This window comes from Nyctibius grandis, chromosome 1, assembly GCF_013368605.1.
Source record: "Nyctibius grandis isolate bNycGra1 chromosome 1, bNycGra1.pri, whole genome shotgun sequence".
Lineage (NCBI taxonomy): Eukaryota > Metazoa > Chordata > Aves > Nyctibiiformes > Nyctibiidae > Nyctibius > Nyctibius grandis.
Window position 1 is genome coordinate 1,380,242 of NC_090658.1, and position 19,474 is coordinate 1,399,715.

General features: G+C 38.4%; 1 protein-coding gene across 4 annotated transcripts in view; it reads left to right on the forward strand.

Moving 5' to 3' along the window:
- Positions 1-8,855: 8,855 nt before the first annotated feature.
- Positions 8,856-19,474, forward strand: part of ACYP2 (acylphosphatase 2) — a 43,288-nt gene continuing 32,669 nt past the window's right edge. For 2 of the 4 annotated variants that reach the window (XR_011048247.1, XM_068401673.1), the window contains exons 1-3: positions 8,859-9,053; positions 9,680-9,696; positions 11,922-12,031. Coding sequence is in view for 3 of the 4 variants with exons in the window: in XM_068401673.1 (XP_068257774.1) it covers positions 8,984-9,053; positions 9,680-9,696; positions 11,922-12,031 (197 nt within the window). In the remaining variant the exon portion in view is untranslated. Of the gene's footprint in view, positions 9,054-9,157; positions 9,414-9,679; positions 9,697-11,921; positions 12,032-19,474 lie in introns of those variants that run through there. The other 2 variants (XM_068401783.1, XM_068401865.1) reach the window with 2 other exon arrangements.

The window sequence follows — 19,474 nt, forward strand, 5'->3', positions numbered from 1 at the left end:
ATGGATGAACACAGAATCTGATTCATGCTTTCTCGGCTTTGCCAAATGCACGCTCAAATCCTATAACCATGCTATGAATTAATCTGTCCGATGAGACATGGTTGGAAAAATGGTTGTCCTTGGAGATTCCAGCCCTCTTTGCCTGGGAAAGGTGGAGTAAGGGATTGGTCATCAGCATCTGGAATGGTATCAGCAGGAGGCCTGACAGGCTCTGAAATTAGAACTTGCTACTATCAGGGTTGCTTTGTTCAGTATCTCCGTCTGGTTCCCTCATTTTGATCTTTTAAACTTAGATATTCACCTCTCTTCTCATTAGATTCCTGGGCTCTGTTTCTTTTTCTCTCTCCAGCCCATGCAAACGTTTCCCCCCCCGCCAGGAATGCTTTCTTTTTTTACGACTGACCTCAGTCTTCGCTGCAGAAATGTGCAAGAACAGTTTCCTGTGACAAGACCAAAACTAAGAACTAAAGACTAAGACCTGGGCACGCATACAATTTTACTTCCCCTCTGTATACTCTCCCTTTTCTTCAGTTCACAGACACACATCCTGAGTCACAGGCTATTTCATTGTGTTTAATAGTGCTAAATTGGTTTTTCATCCCCTCATTCATCTGCTTTGTAAGCTCATGTTTTAGCATCAATGTTCTGCAGCCTCAATTTCTGATTCATGCACAGTGTGGAAAGTTGTTCCCTTTTGTCATAAACTTGTTAGCTGGTAATTTTGTTTGATGCCCACGAGTTCTCATACGTGAGAAATAATGAGGCCATTTATCATTATACAGACCTGTGTGGTATCCTCTGCTAGACAGACGAATATTCTTCTGTCTCAAGAAGACACAGAATATTAGTTTATTTAGTTTTTCTTCATATGAAGCTGTTCTAAGCTTCATCCTTACTGATTTTCTTGCCTTTTCTGTTGTTTTTGAGGTGAGGAATGGCTACAACAGGATATTTGGTACAGCCAGGGTTTGCACAGGGACCTGAGGGTATTTTCTGTTTTGCTCTGTTAACATTCTTCTCCTAAAGGTTTTTCTTGACATCCACTGAGCATTACACCGATCTTCTCATAAAACTGTTCACAGTAACTCCAGAATCTCCTTCTTGAATAATAAATGGCTCAGCCAGAAACCACTGCTGTGTTTGCATAGTTCAGTGTGCTTTTGCTCTGCACATTACTTTGTTTAATAACACTGAGTTTAGTCTGACTTTTTAATGCCCAGTCACTTAGTGTAATGAGATTCTTCTGTAGTTCTTAGCAGTGGCACTTGCTTTTACTGCCCAGAGCAATCTAATACAGGATTTTGTCAAAATCTTTTTAAAAATCCAGAAACTATCAGCCAGGTCACCCTTTTCCACATAAGCACTGATTTCTTAAAAGCATTCAAGTTGATTCAAAACATGAATTCTTAATACAAAAATCATCCTGATTCCTCCCATTTTATCAGAACTACTACTGGTAATCAGTTCAGTGAGACTTGACTGAAATACCTGATGACACAAGCTGCACTAATACATTTCAAGATTCCGAAATACTAATTAAGGTTTCTTTGTTGCTTTTGAGAAAAAATAGTGGGCTAATGCAGTTAATGAGAATGAATCAAATGGTTTCACAGAACTGCAAAATGTAATAGCTGTCAACCCACCTCCATTAAAAACCATGCCTTTACCAGCCCACACTCTTTTGTGCTTTCTTACATCTTCTATAGAGCCCTAAATCCTCCACAAAATCTGACATCATTGTTCTAGGGGCTGTGGGATTAAATTTCCTGTATTTTAACAGGAATAAAGAACTAAATGCCTTATATGACCACATCTCCTCTTCACAGCATGTTGCATAAGAAGAGAAAATATAACCATCAGCAGCATCTCAATGTTTTCCCCAAATTTTAATGTGTTTCCTGTGAATGGATATTTCAGAAATCAAACATCAGATAAGTCGCCTTCTGCTTTCCTACCAAACCTTGTGACTAAGGCTTCTAATGTGCTCCTTCTAAATGTAAGAGGGTGGCCTGGTCTCCTCTTCTTCACCAAGCCCCAATCCTTCCACACTTTCTCTCTTTCCATTTGGAGCTCACTGATGTCTCCAGTAAAACCTCCAGACGCATGACATTTCAAATCATTAAATAATAATCCAGGTAAAAAGAGATGACAAAGACAACGCCAAAAGAGCAGCTTGCTAAATTGAAGAATTTTAACATTCTGTTTGCGTGGAGAACAAACTTCTTCCTGAATAACATTGCTTTAATATGTTTATTAGTTTAGGAACTAATCCAATTTGCACTCCTAGGACTTGGATTCACAAAATTAAAATATTAGAGTTAAATCATTCATTTGTTCACAAACTGCTTATAAAGTCAAGTTATAGTTATCTTCTGTGATGAAATTATACACAGTGAATTTAAAGCCTTGCAGGCATTATAGAAGGTAGGTTTGTGTTTAGATTTAATCATCAAGCCAAGACTTCCTTGATTCATCATGCCAGCATAGGACTGACAGACTTAACCCCAAATTGCACCCTCTGATTCTTATGCTTTAGAATTCAGTCGTATAACTATCAAGTCATATTTTTGTTTGAGGGGTATCATTTTGCTATAGGATACAACAGTTTATATTCTCATGTTTTATTTACCAACACTTTATAAGAGAACTTGGGAATGATGATGCAAGTCTTCAGGGCTGATTTCCTCATACTAAGCATTTATTTTTACCCAGTGGTTTAGTTCCTTATTATGTTTTTAGATTAAAATTTTTACTACTACTAACTAGAACTGATTTAGCTGAAGAATCTTTCTTTTCATATATCAGTGAAAATACTTTTTAAAGCTTAATTTTGATCTGAACTTTATTTTCATGTGGTTTTATTGGTGGAGGTTTAGTGGTTTATTGACGTAGGTCTTTATGTGGAGGAGTGTTAAGCAAACTAAGGACTTTGACATGGCAGTGATAAAAAATGTTGAAAAGTGGACAGAAGTTTAGTTTCATCAAATATTCACATCTACACATTATGTCAAATAAAACTGAGCTGTGAATGGGATCACAAGCAAGAGAACTTTGGGGATTACTGCTTTAACTTAAAAAAGAAAAGCTCATTTCAGAGAAAAATACAGTTGGTAGGCCTTCATGCCCTGGATAGAATCAGGATGTAGTGAATTATACAAGTTCTTGTACAATTTGCTGTACAAGAACGTGGTTGTCCTACATCTAGGCTCTCAGAATAATTGTTTGAAAAAGCACAAAGTAACACAAAATCTATACAATATAGTCGAGCCACAGTAAAAATAATGGGTTTGCAATTTTGTATCTGTCACCATATAACTTGTGCTACTTTATGTAAGCAGTCCATGACTTCAGAGCACGGGAGGGACAAATTTAGGCCCCATCCACACAAAGTTTGGCTGCAGTCCTGTAACCTGATCTGTGCAGGCATGACCCTTCCTCTGGGCAACGCTCTGCTTGCTTCAGTGGGCCTCTGCACAGGTGTGCGAGTCCTCCCACACTGATCAGGTTGCTGGATTTGGCCCTTGCATTATAAATGGATCAGGAGACAAATATTGTCACCAGGTCACCTGCTCGTGCTGTTGGTATACTGTATATTCATCTATAACTTATTAAATCAGTCAACCACCAAGCAAATATTTTGGCTATTGTTATTTTTGTCCATACATTATTACTTCAACAATCTTTCATTTTTATTTTTCCAAAAGGGTAATCAAACACTCTTTCAAAACTGAATGCAGTACTTCCTTCAATCATCCTGTTGAATTTTTTCTCTAGGTTACACAGTAATAATCGTAATATAAGTATCCAGGTAAATAGTCCTCAGAGATTTTATGAAATTTATATGTTCACATTTCAAGTTTTGCAGTTTTACAGTACAAATTATTTTTTTGTTTATGGTGCAGCTAAAGAAAACAGTTTCCTTTCATGTTGTTCTATTTCAACAACACTACTTTGCTTTTTGGCTTGTTAATTTATACCCAGATGCTCTCTCTTAACAGAGCTTTTTCTACACTTTCCTACAAAGTGCTTAGACTCTCTCTGATATATGAACAAACTATATGAAAGGTATATGAAGCCTAAATCTTTACTTCAGTTGACACTTCTGCATCCATTCCACTTGGTTTTTAACTTCCTCTAAATAAGCTGACTCATGGCTATTAGCAAAGCACTTACAGGCTAGTAACACTTCGTTGTCTTGCCCTAAAGCTTATGGAATAAAAGTTGGTTTGTGTTTATTTCTGCACAATTGCAACATTTCTATTCAGCAGTTCTGCAACAAGCCACTGTTTTATATCTTCTACAGAAGAACACAGACTAAGGCTCTTCAACAATCCCCCTGTGTGCCTGCCTTGTCCTTCAGGCTTCTAAATCTAATCTTTAGTGCTTAAGAGAAAAAGACAGCTACTGATAGCCAGTGATCTGCAAAAAGAAGGGAAAAACAGGATGAAGGGAGGCCATCTCTTACTTCACAGTTAGTCAAGATTAAGCTTTCAAATGATTTTTGGTATATTTAAATATGACGTAAATAATGACTGTGAAATATAGACCCTGAAGGAGCTTGTGCAATTTTGAAGCAAAGTTTATAAAGCTCAAAGTCCTAATAATTTTTATTCATAAATAAAGTAGTGACAGTGAATACAATTTAGCAGAAGAAAATGGGATATGGGAACAAGGAAAAGAGGAAGGCCACTGAAAAAGGGAGGGGGGGAGCTTATAATTTTGCTTGAAGAAGTAAACACAAAGGAAGGAAAGGGCATTATTTTAAAGGATAAAAGAGAAAAATTAGTATACATTGTGTTTGACAGAAAATAAGAAATAAAACAAAACCAAAACACCCCACTAGAAAGGACAAACTAAACTTACAGAGCTTCTAACCTCCTTCCTGGGTGTTCTATGCTCCCAAGGTAACATCAACAACCAGGCAACAGGAGCAGTAGCTTCTTTTATCTAGGGGCTTTGGTATCCTTTGGGAAACCACTCATCAAAATCAGCTGGGGCCCGTTTGCAAGTGAGTCAGGTTTAGAGTTTGGTTCAGATAAAGAGTGATGAAACAGTGTTTCACAAATATTAAAAATTCTAAAGAAAATGTATAGCTAAAGATATCAGCTAGTAAGCTGATGGCTGAGATGAACTGCAAAGAAAATCTGGAATGTTAATAGTTTGTAGATTGTGCAAGAAACTCTACAAAAAGGTGGCAAGAGAGCAGAAATGCAATCATGGACAGGTCTGAGGAGAAGCCATGTTAAATTAAAATGATGCAGAAAAATAGCAGCATAGTTATAAGTTGAAGGATGAATTAAGACAGCAAAGTGGGAAGTTATGTGCTTGATGGGACATCTGCCCGAACGCCAAAGACAGTAATTTTAGGAGTGGAAAACATCAAGTAGGTACAGTGGTGTGAAGTGAGAGCCACACAGAGAGAAAGCAGGAGTAGTATTGAAAAGTGGGTATTGAAAGAAAAAAAGGCTTTAATGGTTTTCCAACTCTTCTGTGCCAGAGATGAACAAACAGCACAAATAATGAAGCTACAACTTTCAGAATAACTTTGATTTAACAACCAAAACAAAAACTTAATAAATAAAAGATTCTTTTATCAAAAACTTTATTGATAGTGGGCAGTGTCAAGGGCACCAATAGGTCTAATTGTGCTGACCAGCCTCACCTGGGACCCAACCACATCCCTCTCCTCCTTGGTCCAGGAGCTCCATTTAAGCTCAGGGCTGAGCATGTTTACTTCTTTTAAGTCACAGGTAGACTAGTCTTTAGTTCTGTCTTTAGCCTTACCTCTGGGATTTACCTTGCCTCTATGTTGTAGCTGTGCTTCCAGTCTTCTGCTGCTCCTGGATGGACCCTGCTGCCACCCCCTGGCTCTGCCTGCCCTGCTCAGGTACTGTGGGACTGAGTTACTTAAGTACTAGGGTCACTCTCAGCTCTTTGTATAGCTGCATTTGTGCTCTTTCCTGATGTTTGGCTACAATAGCACCACTGCAGGTTTTTAGTGTTTTCCAGTAGTGATATTCTTTACTATATACTTTATACTATGATTAAAAACAGGGTGGTGGGAAAACCTTACTGCACTTTAAGTGTTTTTAAAGGCTTAATGCTCAGAGTAGAGGCAGATGACCTGGTGGTAAAACTAGACCTATTGCAACAGAGTTTTCACCAGTTGTGAAAAGCTTGCCAAGTGAAGCACCTTTCAGAATAAAGAAGCCCTTCTGTACTAGCTTAAGTTGTAGTAATAATTGTTCCTAGATGACACTGTGCTGGGAGGGAAAAGCAAACCTGTACATCAGAAGTGAGAACACAAAACAATGGCTTCTGAAAGAGATAGAAAAAGAAAAGCTGGCTAGCATGTACTTGAATTAACAAGGGTATGTAGTGATCAGAAAAGAAAAGTGAAATTAATATGATGAAATAGGAGATGAATCTTTAAAAACCAACTGCTGTGAGCATAGCAGAGGCCTGGGCAAACTGGCACCATAATAGTCATCACTGGAATTTACTGCAGCCTGGAATTTCTCACTCAGATATTAATTGTGACTGTTGCTGCTTTGCTTTAGTAATAAAAAAGGTCACCCTTATTTACTGAGTCGCAAATGTGGCAATAGCTAAGCTGGCAGCAGTATGAAGGACTCTATTTTGTCTCCAGATGATCAACAGATGTTATGGCATTATGTTTTCTGTTCATCCTAAAAGTACAATAACTTGTTTGCTGTAGGAAATGTTCATAATCATCTGCATTCCTCTGCAGTACAATCAAGGAATATATCTTATGCCTTAACAGATGTAGGTGTTTAGCATTTTCTACAATTGGCTGTAGCTTTAGGAAGTGCAACCAGCTGATTCTTCTTAGGCCAACACTACACCATAGAGTAAACAGCTGAAAGTAGTGGGGGGAAATTCAGAACTTCATGGACTTCATACAGACTGTCTGCATTTCTTGATAGTGTATGCTAAAGCTCTCTTGCTAATTAGGGCATTGGAATACTGTTTGATTACTGATATTGATTACTTGGACTGTAAAATATTAGGTGTCTTGTGGTATCATCTTCTGGAGTTCTTCAGGCTCTGCGTGGTATCTCTGCTGTGTGTTGTGAAATAATGAGAAACTCAGATTTGTCTGGGGAAAGAGTGGCAAGATGCTCTTATGGCAAATAAAAAAAAATCTTAAACTGCTTTGTCTGAAAAAACACAATAGCAGTAGGAATACAGGAGATGAGAGTATCTCTGAGCCATGGACAGTGACAGGAATGGGTTCCCATCCTGAGAACAAGCCAGTGCAGATATGAGGAGATCTGAGTGACACCAAGAAAACTCACTTGAAAGGTCAAAGATACTCTTGGTAAAACAAAGGTTGCTGTTGCCAGTACTGGAATGTGCAGACAGCAAAGTGTAATCAGTACCAAAATAAGCTCTGGTTTCAAGGCTTGTGTTACAATGCTTTATACTGTAAACGGGGTGCCATTGTAAATTTATTTTTACCTGCCTTGCTCTTCACTGCTGACAGATGGCAGCAAATGACAAAAGATTTTCGGTCTGTAGTGCATTCAGTTCCTCTTTCTGTAGAATCCTCCTCTTTAAAAATAAAATGGTGCTGATTCCACACCAGGAAAATGAATGACCCCTGTAAAATGAAAGGGTTTGATTTAACGTGTTATATAGTTAAAGTAAATGACGAAATTTTGTCCATTGTGTTCCTGTTCCCTGTGACACTGGAAGTTTTCTGATTGTATGAGAATATTTTTACTCTGCACTGAATTGAATGGTTGTTTCTCCAGTTATGTGACTCAGAAAAACAATTTTTTTTTTTCTAGGACTTGATCTATTTTTAACTTCCCTCTAGTCTTGAGATCCAAACATATAAACAGGTTATAAATGCAGGTTATGCTGCATTACTGCTAGGACATGAAGTGGTGTGTGGAAGGGAGTTGCCTAATGGAGAGAGGAAATAAAATTATTATTTTGATTTTTATTGTAAAGTCACAGTCAACCTACCACTTTATTGGTAAGAGAAGGCTGAGTTAACTTTCTAAGGTTGGTTAAATGTTGTTTCTAGTGTAGAATTCTGCCTGAAGACACTTAAGATACTTTTTTTTTTTTAGAAAAAGCAAATATGGGAGGGGAAAAAGTGAAACTGCAAGCAGACATAGAAGAACTTTGTGGTGTTTGGTTGGAGACTCAGTGTACTAACCCAGTTTCTGGCCTGTATTTTTGCACATGTAGCATGTACATAAAAGAAATTACATGTGAACTGTTCTGCAAAGGTTTGCTAATGAAAACATGAGCACTAATTGGTGAATACTTTGCATGAGGTGAGCTTTCTTTCTCCAGGGCCTGCTGCTCTAGCTGAGGAGCCCAGCCCCTTACTGGCTTTGGTATTTGCCTCAGCACAGTGATTGAACAGGGAAGAGAAATGAGCTTTTAAAACTTCGGGTGGAAGCTTAAGTAATGTGGAGATGGGAGAAAAGTCACTCAGCCTTGACAGAGAGGGATGCCCAAGATAAATTTAGGGTTTTTTTTTGTATATTTAATCTCTCACCTACTTAACTTTCCACCTTATCAGTCAAAATTACCTCAGTTCAGCCATGTATGGCAGATACTTGTTTCGGTGATTATTGTAAACCCCTGAAAAAGGCTAATGCTGGTTACCTGTCACGGGATGCTCGAGGCGGGAAACTCGCGTATTCGGGGTGAGGCGGCGAGGGCCGCGCCTCCCGTCAGAGCCGGGGGGCCGCGTCCCTCACGGAGGGAGAGCTGCGCGCCGAGGGGCGGCTGCTCCCGCCGCCCGCCAGGGTCGGTGTGAGGGTGCCGCGCGCCCCCTTCCCGCCCCCGCGTGAGGCGGCCGCTGACGCGCGAAGCTTGAGCCTCGCGCGCTCCCGTCCGGCCGCCGCTCGCCGCGGGGGACGCGGCGGCCCCGCTCGGCCGCGGCCCGGAGAGCAGCGCACGACGCGACGGCGGCTCTTCCTTAGCCGGCGCGGCCGCCATGTCTGCCCTGGCGAAGGCCTCCGGCGCGCTCAAGTCGGTGGATTACGAAGTGTTCGGACGAGTGCAAGGTAATGGCGGGGGCGAGGGGCGCCGCGCTGAGGCTGCTGTGCCAAGGGCGCGCGGCCGTGCGGGCCGCGCATGCGCGCGGGGCCCAGTGCGGCGGGCGGGCGCTGAGGCGGCGGCGGGAACGTGTGAGGGAGCGGGGCCGGCGCGGCCGCCGCCTCCTCGTCCCCAACGGGAAGGGGGGCAAAAAAGGCTGTAAATATGTCCCCACCGAAAGGCTCGGCCGGCTCCCTGCAGAGCACAGGCTGTGCTGTCAAAAGCACTTTCGGTTACCCGCGTTTGTGCTCTTCTGTCAGCGCGTTATGTGGGGATGCCCCCCGCCCCCGGGCTGGCAGCAGAACTGTGAAGTGAAAATTAAGTCAAAGGTGATCCCCATGCTGCCATATTTTCGTTAAAGAATGCTAGCAGACCTAATTAAAATAATCGTTTGTCCAAGGGCAGGCTCAAGGCCAGCTCGTTTGCAAATTCTGTAGAGTTTGCCTAATGTTAAAATTTCATACTGCTCTGAAATTTCTGTAAGAAAAGACCTCATAACTTGTATGCAGTTTACTGTAACTTAATATTAAGTGAAATTCCTAGAAATGCTATTCTTTAACATTATTTTAATGCCTTTTTTTTCTTTCTTTTCTAGGTGTTTGTTTCAGGATGGTAAGGCAATGTCTGATTTACCAGTTCTGCATGACAGTATAGTATTTCCAGTGCTAAAAATACAGCAACAGGTTGTAGAGTATAAACTTATCCAACTGCTGTTTTAAGTTCTGGGTTAGATGGTTATATATTGCAAGTGGATTTAAAAGGAAAAAATATTTGGTTTATATTACTGTTATATTAAAATGGATTTTTAAAAGCTTACTAATGTGTTGCTTGTTTGTATAGTATATAAAGATTGAGTTTGGATTACTTGTGATAAATAGCTGCAAGAGCATTATAACGTTTTAATTGTTAGGTTAAATATGAAGATCTTGATATTGGCTTCTGAAACAATGTGTTCCAGTTTAATTTTTTTAATGGCAGTTATAGTACCAGAATTTAAAGAAGCTTATTGTGTTTCCTTGTAACAATGCTACACATGTGCAGTCTGTGGCTCATATCCAAGCCAAACACTTCCACCAGCTCTGAATGTGCATCAGGTAGTTTTGCATTTCACAGAAACTCAAGAAACAAAAGAACAGGTTTTTTGTCTGAAAAGAGTGGGCCATGCTTAATATTAGGCCTAAAAGTTTTTATGCATAGCTTTTATGTCTTGTTAAATAGTGCAAAATAGAAATGGATAGAGGATTACAATACAGTATGTCTTGAATTTAATTTTTCTATCAAGTGGAAAGTGTATGTCCATGCATTTTGTGGTGGGCAGGTGCAAGCTTGCTCTGCCTTGGTTTGAGCTGACCTGGAGCCCTGGGAACACACACGACACAATCCTGAGCCAATAAGCAGTATTGAGAAACACGTTGTCAGCTACAGTCCCATGCTTTTGGACAGGTTAGTATGGACAAGCTGCTCATAATTGTCTTGGAAAAATACTCTTCATAGTTAGCACCACCTTTTTATTGGCTAAATTACCCCAAAATTTGTTTTGCCTTTTGGAATGTAGTTGTACTGACCTTGAAGTTTGGCTGTTGGCATTAGAGTAAGTGTCTAGAGACTGATAATGCAGTGTGCACATTTAGTATCTGTGTACTGTTTTGGGTATTATGGCACACACTCTAAAATGTTTGGTGGCTGTTTCCTATCAAAATGTATTGAAAACTCTCGGATCTTATTGTTAGAGCCATCAGTGTGTTCATGTTCTGTAATACAAGATAAAAACATAGGCCATGTGGTCTTATACCTCTTTACTACATGTGCAAGAAGCAAAACAGAGGTGGTATCTTAATGAAGTACTGTGTATTGGCCAACAGTGTTTTTATTGTCCTACATGGAACAAAAATTTGATGGATTTCTGCAAAACAGGCTTTCTGTTCCCTACCATTTCACTGTTCAGAGGCAAATTATGAAAACCATGCATATAATTTATATCTACATGAAAGACAAAAAATGAGAAAGTTTAAAAGAAGTTAAAAACCAGGGTACTTGGAAGTTCCTGATTTCATCACTGGTGAATAGCTGGGAAACCATAATTTGTTGTGGTATTGCAAAAATATTAGAGAACTAATATAATTAGATTATGACCTTTGCTGCTATTTGTTAGCAGTAATGAAGCAGCTGGGGATAGAATTTGAAGGGGAAAAGTCAGGTGGAAAGGATTTAAAATGAAACTGAAGGGAAGGAACTATGAAGTTGGTACATGTAGCAAATTTAATGAGTGTGGACACTGATTGTTGAAGAGGCAAATGAGCAGTGATAGGAGCTATAGAAAGGAATAGAGTAGGTACGAGGGAGTGGTGTGGGATTAGTAGAGTCCTTTGTGATCAAAACTGTTAAAAATTCCTAAAATAAGGGGAGCTAGTCTTTGGCCTCCCTGTGAATGAAAAAAAGCCTCATGCCAGCAGAAGGTTTCTGTGCAGGTACATATGATAAAGCAAAGAGGAAGATGAATTTTATTGTGAGCAGTATAATGTCTTGGGGGGAGCCATCATATGTATAGGGTTTTTTTTTAAGAAAAGTATTAAAAGCTGTGAAAATGGAAGTGGGAATCAACTAATGCATTTATTATGTATGTGTAAAATCTCATTCTTGTTCAAAAGTTGGCTGCTCCTGCTGCAACTTCAGAGCTGACAGGAATATCTTAATGGCTGAGTATGAGCATCATCCATGGATTTTTTTTTCTGAAGTGTAGTTCTTAAAGCTGTGAAAATGAAAGTGGGATTTTAAGTGGAGTACATGTGGTGTATGTGCTGACACTGATTGTCCTCTTTCATTATTTTTCAAATCAGTACACGGAAGAGCAAGCTAGGAAATTAGGAGTGGTTGGCTGGGTTAAAAATACCCGTCAAGGAACTGTAACGGGCCAAGTTCAGGGCCCAGAAGATAAAGTAAATGCAATGTAAGTATTTCTTTTAGTCTTACTAAAGTAATTTACAGAAACATTTTTAATACAAAGTGACAAGTAGATTCATATGTCAGTAATGTAACAGTGATTTCAACAATCAGTTTTAGTTTTGAGGAGTTGAGGAGATGCATTCTTTTTTTAAGCTGTAAAAAAGTCTTTAAGCTTTAAAAAGAGTGTGTAGCATCAGCCAGTTTTAATTTCTAGTGTCACAGTTTGTCAGTGTATTTCTCTAACGTACTCTTTTCTTGTGAAATGAAGACAAAGCCTTTATTCATGCAGGTGAGCACAGATCTGGTTTTTAATTCTTCAAAACATCTCTGTTAAGAAGCAGACTGAAGAACTTCTTGAAATGCTTGCTCAGGCTGTACTTGAATCAATTTAAAGGAAACTGGCTTTAAATATGATTTTTCTCCCGATATAAAAAAACCTAATACATGTTTCAGCAAAAGCCTGTAGTCTCTACCATCTGGAAATAAAGTTTGAAATATTTTGGTGTCTTTAAAAGAATGGGTAATGATTTTCTTTATTAAATTGCCAATTTCCAAAAGCTTAAAGCTATTGCTCTGAGGAAGTGATGCCTGGAAAAACAAAGCCCAATTCAGTTGCTTCCAACTATCATTTTTTGCAAGTATATATAGAGAGATTGTTGGGAGTTTTTAAAAATCCTTTAGTGGTTTGTTCTCTCAACAAAGAATTGAGTGATGGTAAAACTTTCCTTTGTAAGCTTTGTTATGGATGGGCAATTATTAGTGCAAGTTCTGCCAGCACTTTCTGACACAGAAATTGCTTCAAAACTGAACTTGGATAAAAATTAAGTTGGGTTTTTGTAGAAGTGTTACGCTTTCTGGTAGAGATTTATGTATGATTATCTAATGTGACAGAAGTATTTGTAATAATTATTTTATTTGGTCTTGAGTTTAACATTTTGTTGCTTATCTAGGGCTGCAAAACATTTACAAAGCCAGGGAAACATCAGTTCTTTGCTTCCTAAGTCAGATTTATATTTTCTGGAAGACCTTTGTTAATAGCCTGATCTAAATATTTTGTAAACTTAGTGTCTTGGTGCCATCTCTCTAGTTAATTTTGAACACTGAATGAACATGTGAGGAATCAGGATTTGGTTTCTATTTGTTGGAGTACTTCTTAATGTAAAAATGTCTAGTCAGTTAATTTATTCTAATTAAGCAGATTTAAGTGAAAGGAAAGCTTAGCTCCTGCTGCAACTTTGGAGCTGACAGGAATATCTTAATGGCTGAGTACGAGCATCATCCATGGATTATTTTGAAGCTTTTGCTGAACATTGTTTGATATTCAGAGCAAATAAAAAGTTGTTTTGAATTGTCACTGCTTCATTTCATGCTGGAAATCAATGTTTTCCCCTGATGTGGGAATAATGTTACAGTGCTGAAGTTGAAGTACAATCTTGAAGTATGCATTGAGATACGGATTATTAAATCAGAGATCCTAGAGCAGAATGCTGAAGGAGAAACAGTTCATGTTTCTTTGCTCCCTCTGTGGGATCTGATATATTGAAAAGGTAGTGAGTTTATTTTTGGCATTACATTGGTGAACTTGCATGTGAAAAGGGAGCTGTTGTATAGGAACAGCTACTTTGAAAGGCCCTTCTTTCTCTCTGCTAATACATGTTAATATAAGGTCAAAATAGGTTTGTGTTTCTGAAGTTTTTTCCAGAGCTTACAGCATTTTTTGTAATGCTCAGTCACGCTTCCTAGGAAATCATACTACTATGTTCTAGATTCCAGGGTTATTTAAAATGCTACATTAATTAAAAACAAAATGAGGCTTGCTTCTGCTATGGCAAATTAATATAAACCAGTAATCCTAAGCATACATTTGTATGCAAACTGTGATAAAGAATCAGGAGGAAATTCTGGCAGAAACTTCCTATGTAAGCTCTGGTTTGTATTTGCTACATATTCATAACTTAAGAGACTGTGTGTGTATGATGCTTCTTAAAAATTTGGAGACCTCTATGTTTGAAGAAATTGAACACACTTCAGAGAAATACAGTACATGAATCAATATTGTAAGATATTTCAAGAAAGGTTCCTGGTGAGTGCTATTTCAAATACTGGAACAATGTGTTACCTTGTAGAAATCTTACAGGAATTGTTTGTGCAGTATCTTTTGGACAGGTATTTTCACACTTGCATAAGTTTCAAAATGAAAGTTTAGGCACAAAATAGCCTATTTTTCAGAGGTGCAGCGCTTGGACTTTTAAAAATCATGTATTAATGGTAATAAAATGATTTGTCAGTTTTACTGGTTCTGGCTTGTTAATGTTAGTGTTTTTAAGGGGGAGGTGGAGGGGATGTTTTGGTCTGTCGTAAACAATGTTTATGGTTTCATGATGCTAAATAGAATCAAGAACAGACTAAAAAGAGAGTAGGGATGCCATAAGGAAGTGCATAGAACAGGTAAATATAAAAAGCAAGATGGGAGGATGGAAAAGAGGGATAAGGGTTTGAGAGGAAGATAGAGAGGGAAAGTGTAAAAAATGTGGGAAAAACACCATGAGGCAGTTCAGCATTACCAGAAGCACAGAGTGAATAACAAAGCTGCCTTTGTTCTGGAGCAGTAATGTGGGAGACCTCTAACCCAACGGTTTTCCAGCAACAGTCCTGATTTTCTGACCCTTTTTATTCTATTTTGTGTCACTACTTGTATTGTGAGGCACAGCTAGGAAGCATCCAGTGCAGGCTCAAGAAACAATGCTTTTATGTGATTTTTTTTTTTAATGCAGTCTGCAAGGTAATATATAATCTGGAAGGAATTAGGAGGTCAGTCCTGGTGATCTATTTTAAGCATTATTGTAAAGTATGTGTAGAGTTTAGATGGAGAGTGATCTGAATGAGTATAAAGTGGAGAAAATAAGATTTAAAGCAGTCTTGGGTAGTCAAATACGACTTTATTGTGTTAGAACTGAGGGATGAGGTGCAGGAAGAGTGCTAATGCAGGCAGTGGGTTGCAGGTTTGGTTCCTTCACATCCTGCCAGAGGAAAGAACTGGCCTTTTACCTGAGCCTGGTGTAGCTTCTTAAGCAGTGTGAAGCCTGGATTTTGTCCTAAAATGTGGCAGTAATTGTTTCCCTGCAGACATCAAATATGATTATGATGAATTAGATGACATGCAAAGCAGAGTTTGCTCTGGAGCATGTAACAGTTTAGCAGGGGCATTCTCTTGCAGAAATAAGTGGACAACTATGAGTAAGTATGGAGGATTGGGGCCTGAAAAACATTGCATATACAAGAAGTTTCATTCCTGATGGGACCATTCACTTAGTGCTGAACATGGGTATAAATTTTTGTTGAAGTGGTATTGGAAGGCTGACTTCTTTGACGTACATTCTGTGGTGGTGAAATCTTGATCACACAGAGAACTGGCAAAGTCTACTGACTTCTCTGAGGCTGGGATTTCAGTGTGAATTTCCCTGAAACGGGGGAAACTGAAGGTATGAATGAGCAGGTTTTGATTTTAGATATTTTCATTTCAAGATTTGTCTTCAGTTTGTTTTTACTGAAAAACTTTCAGATTCTCAACGATCAGGTGACTTTTATGTGAAAATGTATTTTTGAAGCCCTTTTTTTTTTTATTTTAACTGGGAGATCTTGCAGACCATTTTAGAGGGTATTTTTAAGAAGTCTTGAGAACCTTTTATCTGTAAGCTTGCTTTAACATCCCTTGCTTTTTAACCTCTAGATGGAGCCGTTTGCTCTGTAGATACTTTCATACATGTTTCATTTGAAGTGACTCTGTTTTTAGACTTATGGTAGAATCCATCTTTTTCTTCACTACCTTTTTCCCTGCTGTATTTTATAGTCCTGTCTGTTTGCTGCTACTGCTCCACATAGATAACACCCACCACTAAAAGCTTATTTTCAGTCTTTACCTGTCTGTAAGCCAAAGAATACAGAAGCCACAAGAGAAGCAGGAGGTGCAGCACTTCTGAAACAATGACTTAAGGATTTATGGTAAACTAGAGGCTTTTTTGTCAGCCCAGATATCATTAAATGGAGTAGAAGAGGTAGTCCTTTGGTTTCTTTTTTCAGGAAGACTTACAGAACTGGGTTTTTCATTATAGTATCTTGTGATATTTTTTCCATTTTATTCATCAAATAAGGTTGGAGCCTTTGTAGTCATTGTGGTGGTTGCCGTAGCAACTTGCATTGACAGGCTAGAAATCACTTTCCTATGAGAATTTTTTGAACTTTGAATGATGACATATTACTTAGTTATCCATTAAAGAGGAAGATAAGACTCTTGTAGATTGCCAAGTTCAGAATTTATTCCAAAAATCAAAGATTTCAAATCAGGCTGACACTTTAAAATGTAAAATCTGAGGACATGTTTTTAGATACCAGTAGTATATAACAGCATAGTAAGTATTCTTCCTGTCTGTGTAGAAAGGCATGATATTAAAGATAGATGGCTTGTCTTGGAAATAGTTTTTAATTAGTAAATTAATGCAAATTTAATTTGAATGGCTTAATTTTTAATATTGATGTCAGTTAAGAAAAATTAATATTAAATATATAAATGACACAAGACTTGAAAATTACTTCAGTGTATATCTGCATAGAAAAATCTAGACTTCTACTGCATTAAAAGGGAGAAGGGAACTCTAGATTAGCTAATATTGCAACTGTCATTCTGTTTGTTTCATTAGTCAGGTATATCCAGGATTCCTGTCTGTACCAACTGGCATTGAATAAATACTTTTTTCTTCAATATAACTTTTTGTTTTCAGAGAATAGCCCTGCTAGAACAAAATGGAACTAAATGATAGTAAAAAAAAAAAACCCCACCATATTTAGGCTATGACTGGGTTCCTTGAGCAAAATTCTGGATCTTAATACCAAGTTTATGCTGAGATATAAAATGAACAGATTTTAGTCTGTATTTTGAGATTTTTTTTTTTCCTCCATTTTAGAAGGATATTTTTTTACATTTTCAACTCAGTCTAAATGTTCTTTAGGACAAGAAACTGTAACACTTCTTTGCACGTGAACCTAGGCATAATGGTAGAAATGAGTCTTCAGGGGACACTTGGACAGACAAGGGAGTGATTTAGGTTTTTAGATGTATTTGAGACATCTGTGATATACCCAGAAGTCTGCTATTGAAAAGAAGACAAAGGCAGTTGAGTGAAAAGTTCAAAGAGGCTGGAAATATGATGGATTAGGGAGAGAATATGGAAGTCAATTTGCGTTTAGCAACAGCTGATCTGTAGAATAATGTGATTGCAGACTGGGAATCGGTGGATTCAAGAAGTGATGAGTAACATCAGACCAGCAGAAAAGGTACAGAACTTCCAGAGATACTTTTATGTCTAGGGGGCAGAGAGGCAGCGTGATACAGTAATCAAAGGTGTGCTGTAATAGAAAAAAATCATTATGGGAGATTGGTCCTAGAGATGGAAGGAAGATTCTGAAATCTGTTGGTGTGGAAGAGGAGCATGTCAGAGGGATGAGCTAATTGCTGTAGAAGTGAAATACCAAGGTGAGGTTGAAACCAAGTTTATGCTCAAATGTGGTAGGGTGAATTTAGCAAGAAGGAGCTCATTTAGACCATCTTAATAGAACTACTTTGAAAACAAATTAAGTGGCTTGAGAAACTCTTGCTGTTATTTCAAAGATGAGTGCACTTGTTCTCAAAATAGGCTCCAAATTCATAGCTATACATTTTCAGGGTTGTATTTATTAAAAGGTTATAAAAATGTATTACTGGAATGATTTAATTACTAGCCATGTTTAACCAACACATCAGCTGAAATTCCACTGTATCTTTTATCTGATCAAGGAATGGGTAGGCCAAGGTGAACTTTAGCACCCCCCATGTCTAGAAAAGCATACAGACACAAAATTGCAGCTGCTAGATTTGAGGTTGATCATACAAAGAACACTGGTCATTATGTGCTTCAGTGTTAAAGAAAACATTTATAAAATTGTGAGGACTAATACTTTTTGCCATGCTTGTTTTCTATCATTTTCTGTAAAAATACATCTGCTCTGATGCAGAGCACTTAATGTTTACCTTGTATCTTGTCAGTGAGGGGGCTGTGTGCCATAATAGTATGGCTGAAATATTTCCTGGATGTGCTGTTCTGGGGAAGCTGACAGTGATATATTTTTGAAGGAAAGGCGAGAGAAATTAAATCACATTCTTTAAGCTTTTTTTTACTTTGCTAAAATGTGAAATAGTGAAAAAGGGGTTAGGATGTGTTCTCATTTGATTGTAATGAAGTACAGTTTTTACATTAATCACTGCTGAAGGTGATTTACAGTATTTCAGTGACTCAATAGCAGTCAGAAGACAAGAAATATGATGGAGTTCTTATAGTTCAGTGTGGGTCCAAGTATAACAAGCTCAAGTTCTTTGGTTTGGTTTTATTTTTTTGTTTAAAGGTAAAACTAACCTATATGGGAAAATTAAATTGTGTTAAACTATCATCTTTGTGGCTAGTATAATGGTAAATGTGATCATCTGTCTTCATACTGAATGTTGGAGGTACTAATTTCTTATCTATGATTACTTGGTTATTGCTTAAAATTGATAGGCTAAATTGTGAACTATTTAACTTAATGCAGGCTCAGAGCCTGGCCCTGTAAATTGATTTTACTAAATGTTACTGATGATGACCTGGGAAAGAATGGAAATAAACCTTGTTCTTGGAGGTTTTAGCAGTTCGAAACTAGGTAAATTAACTAGTTTATTGTAGCAACTGTACTCTGCTTACAAAGGCAAGGAGTGTGTCAGGTAAGTCAGAAGATGCAGTTTTTTGTTACTGGCTTCTGAGACTAAAACCAATAAGATATTAATGCTGCTCAGCTGAAGAAGCAAGCTGCATGGTTCCACCACAAAACTGGAGGCCTGGTGGCTTACCTTTGTTCTGCCCTTGCCATTTGTATGTTGTACAGCAGTGCCACTGCCCTATAGCGAGGCCCCCTCTTGTTAGTCCCGTAGGGGCATAGCAAAAGGCAATTCTCTCCCTGTGGACCAAGAGTGGTTGAAGGAAGAGAGGTGTAGCTCTCCACTGAAGGTCACACAGCCCACCAGTGACAGAGCCAGAAATAGAAGTGGCCTCCTGGCACAGGTCCTGTCCTTTAGACAGTGCTGGATTGTCACTGTTCTTTACTTTGAAATGCCGTAAACCGCTAAAGCTTTTAACCATGGTTATGTCTTTCTGGATGTGGAATAGTGCAGAAAGGATGCTTTCCACACCCCTGTTTCTTCTACTGGGGTATAAAGATAGCTGTATGGTGTGACCTTGTAGATTTTTTTATCTAGTAATTTTTACAGTCGCTGTGAATTTGCAGTAGCTCAGTGGAACTGGCATTCTTTTTAAAGTGTCTACTTCCATTTCTGATCCCTGAAGTGTTCATAGTAATATACTTTGATAAAAGCAGTTTAGCAAAT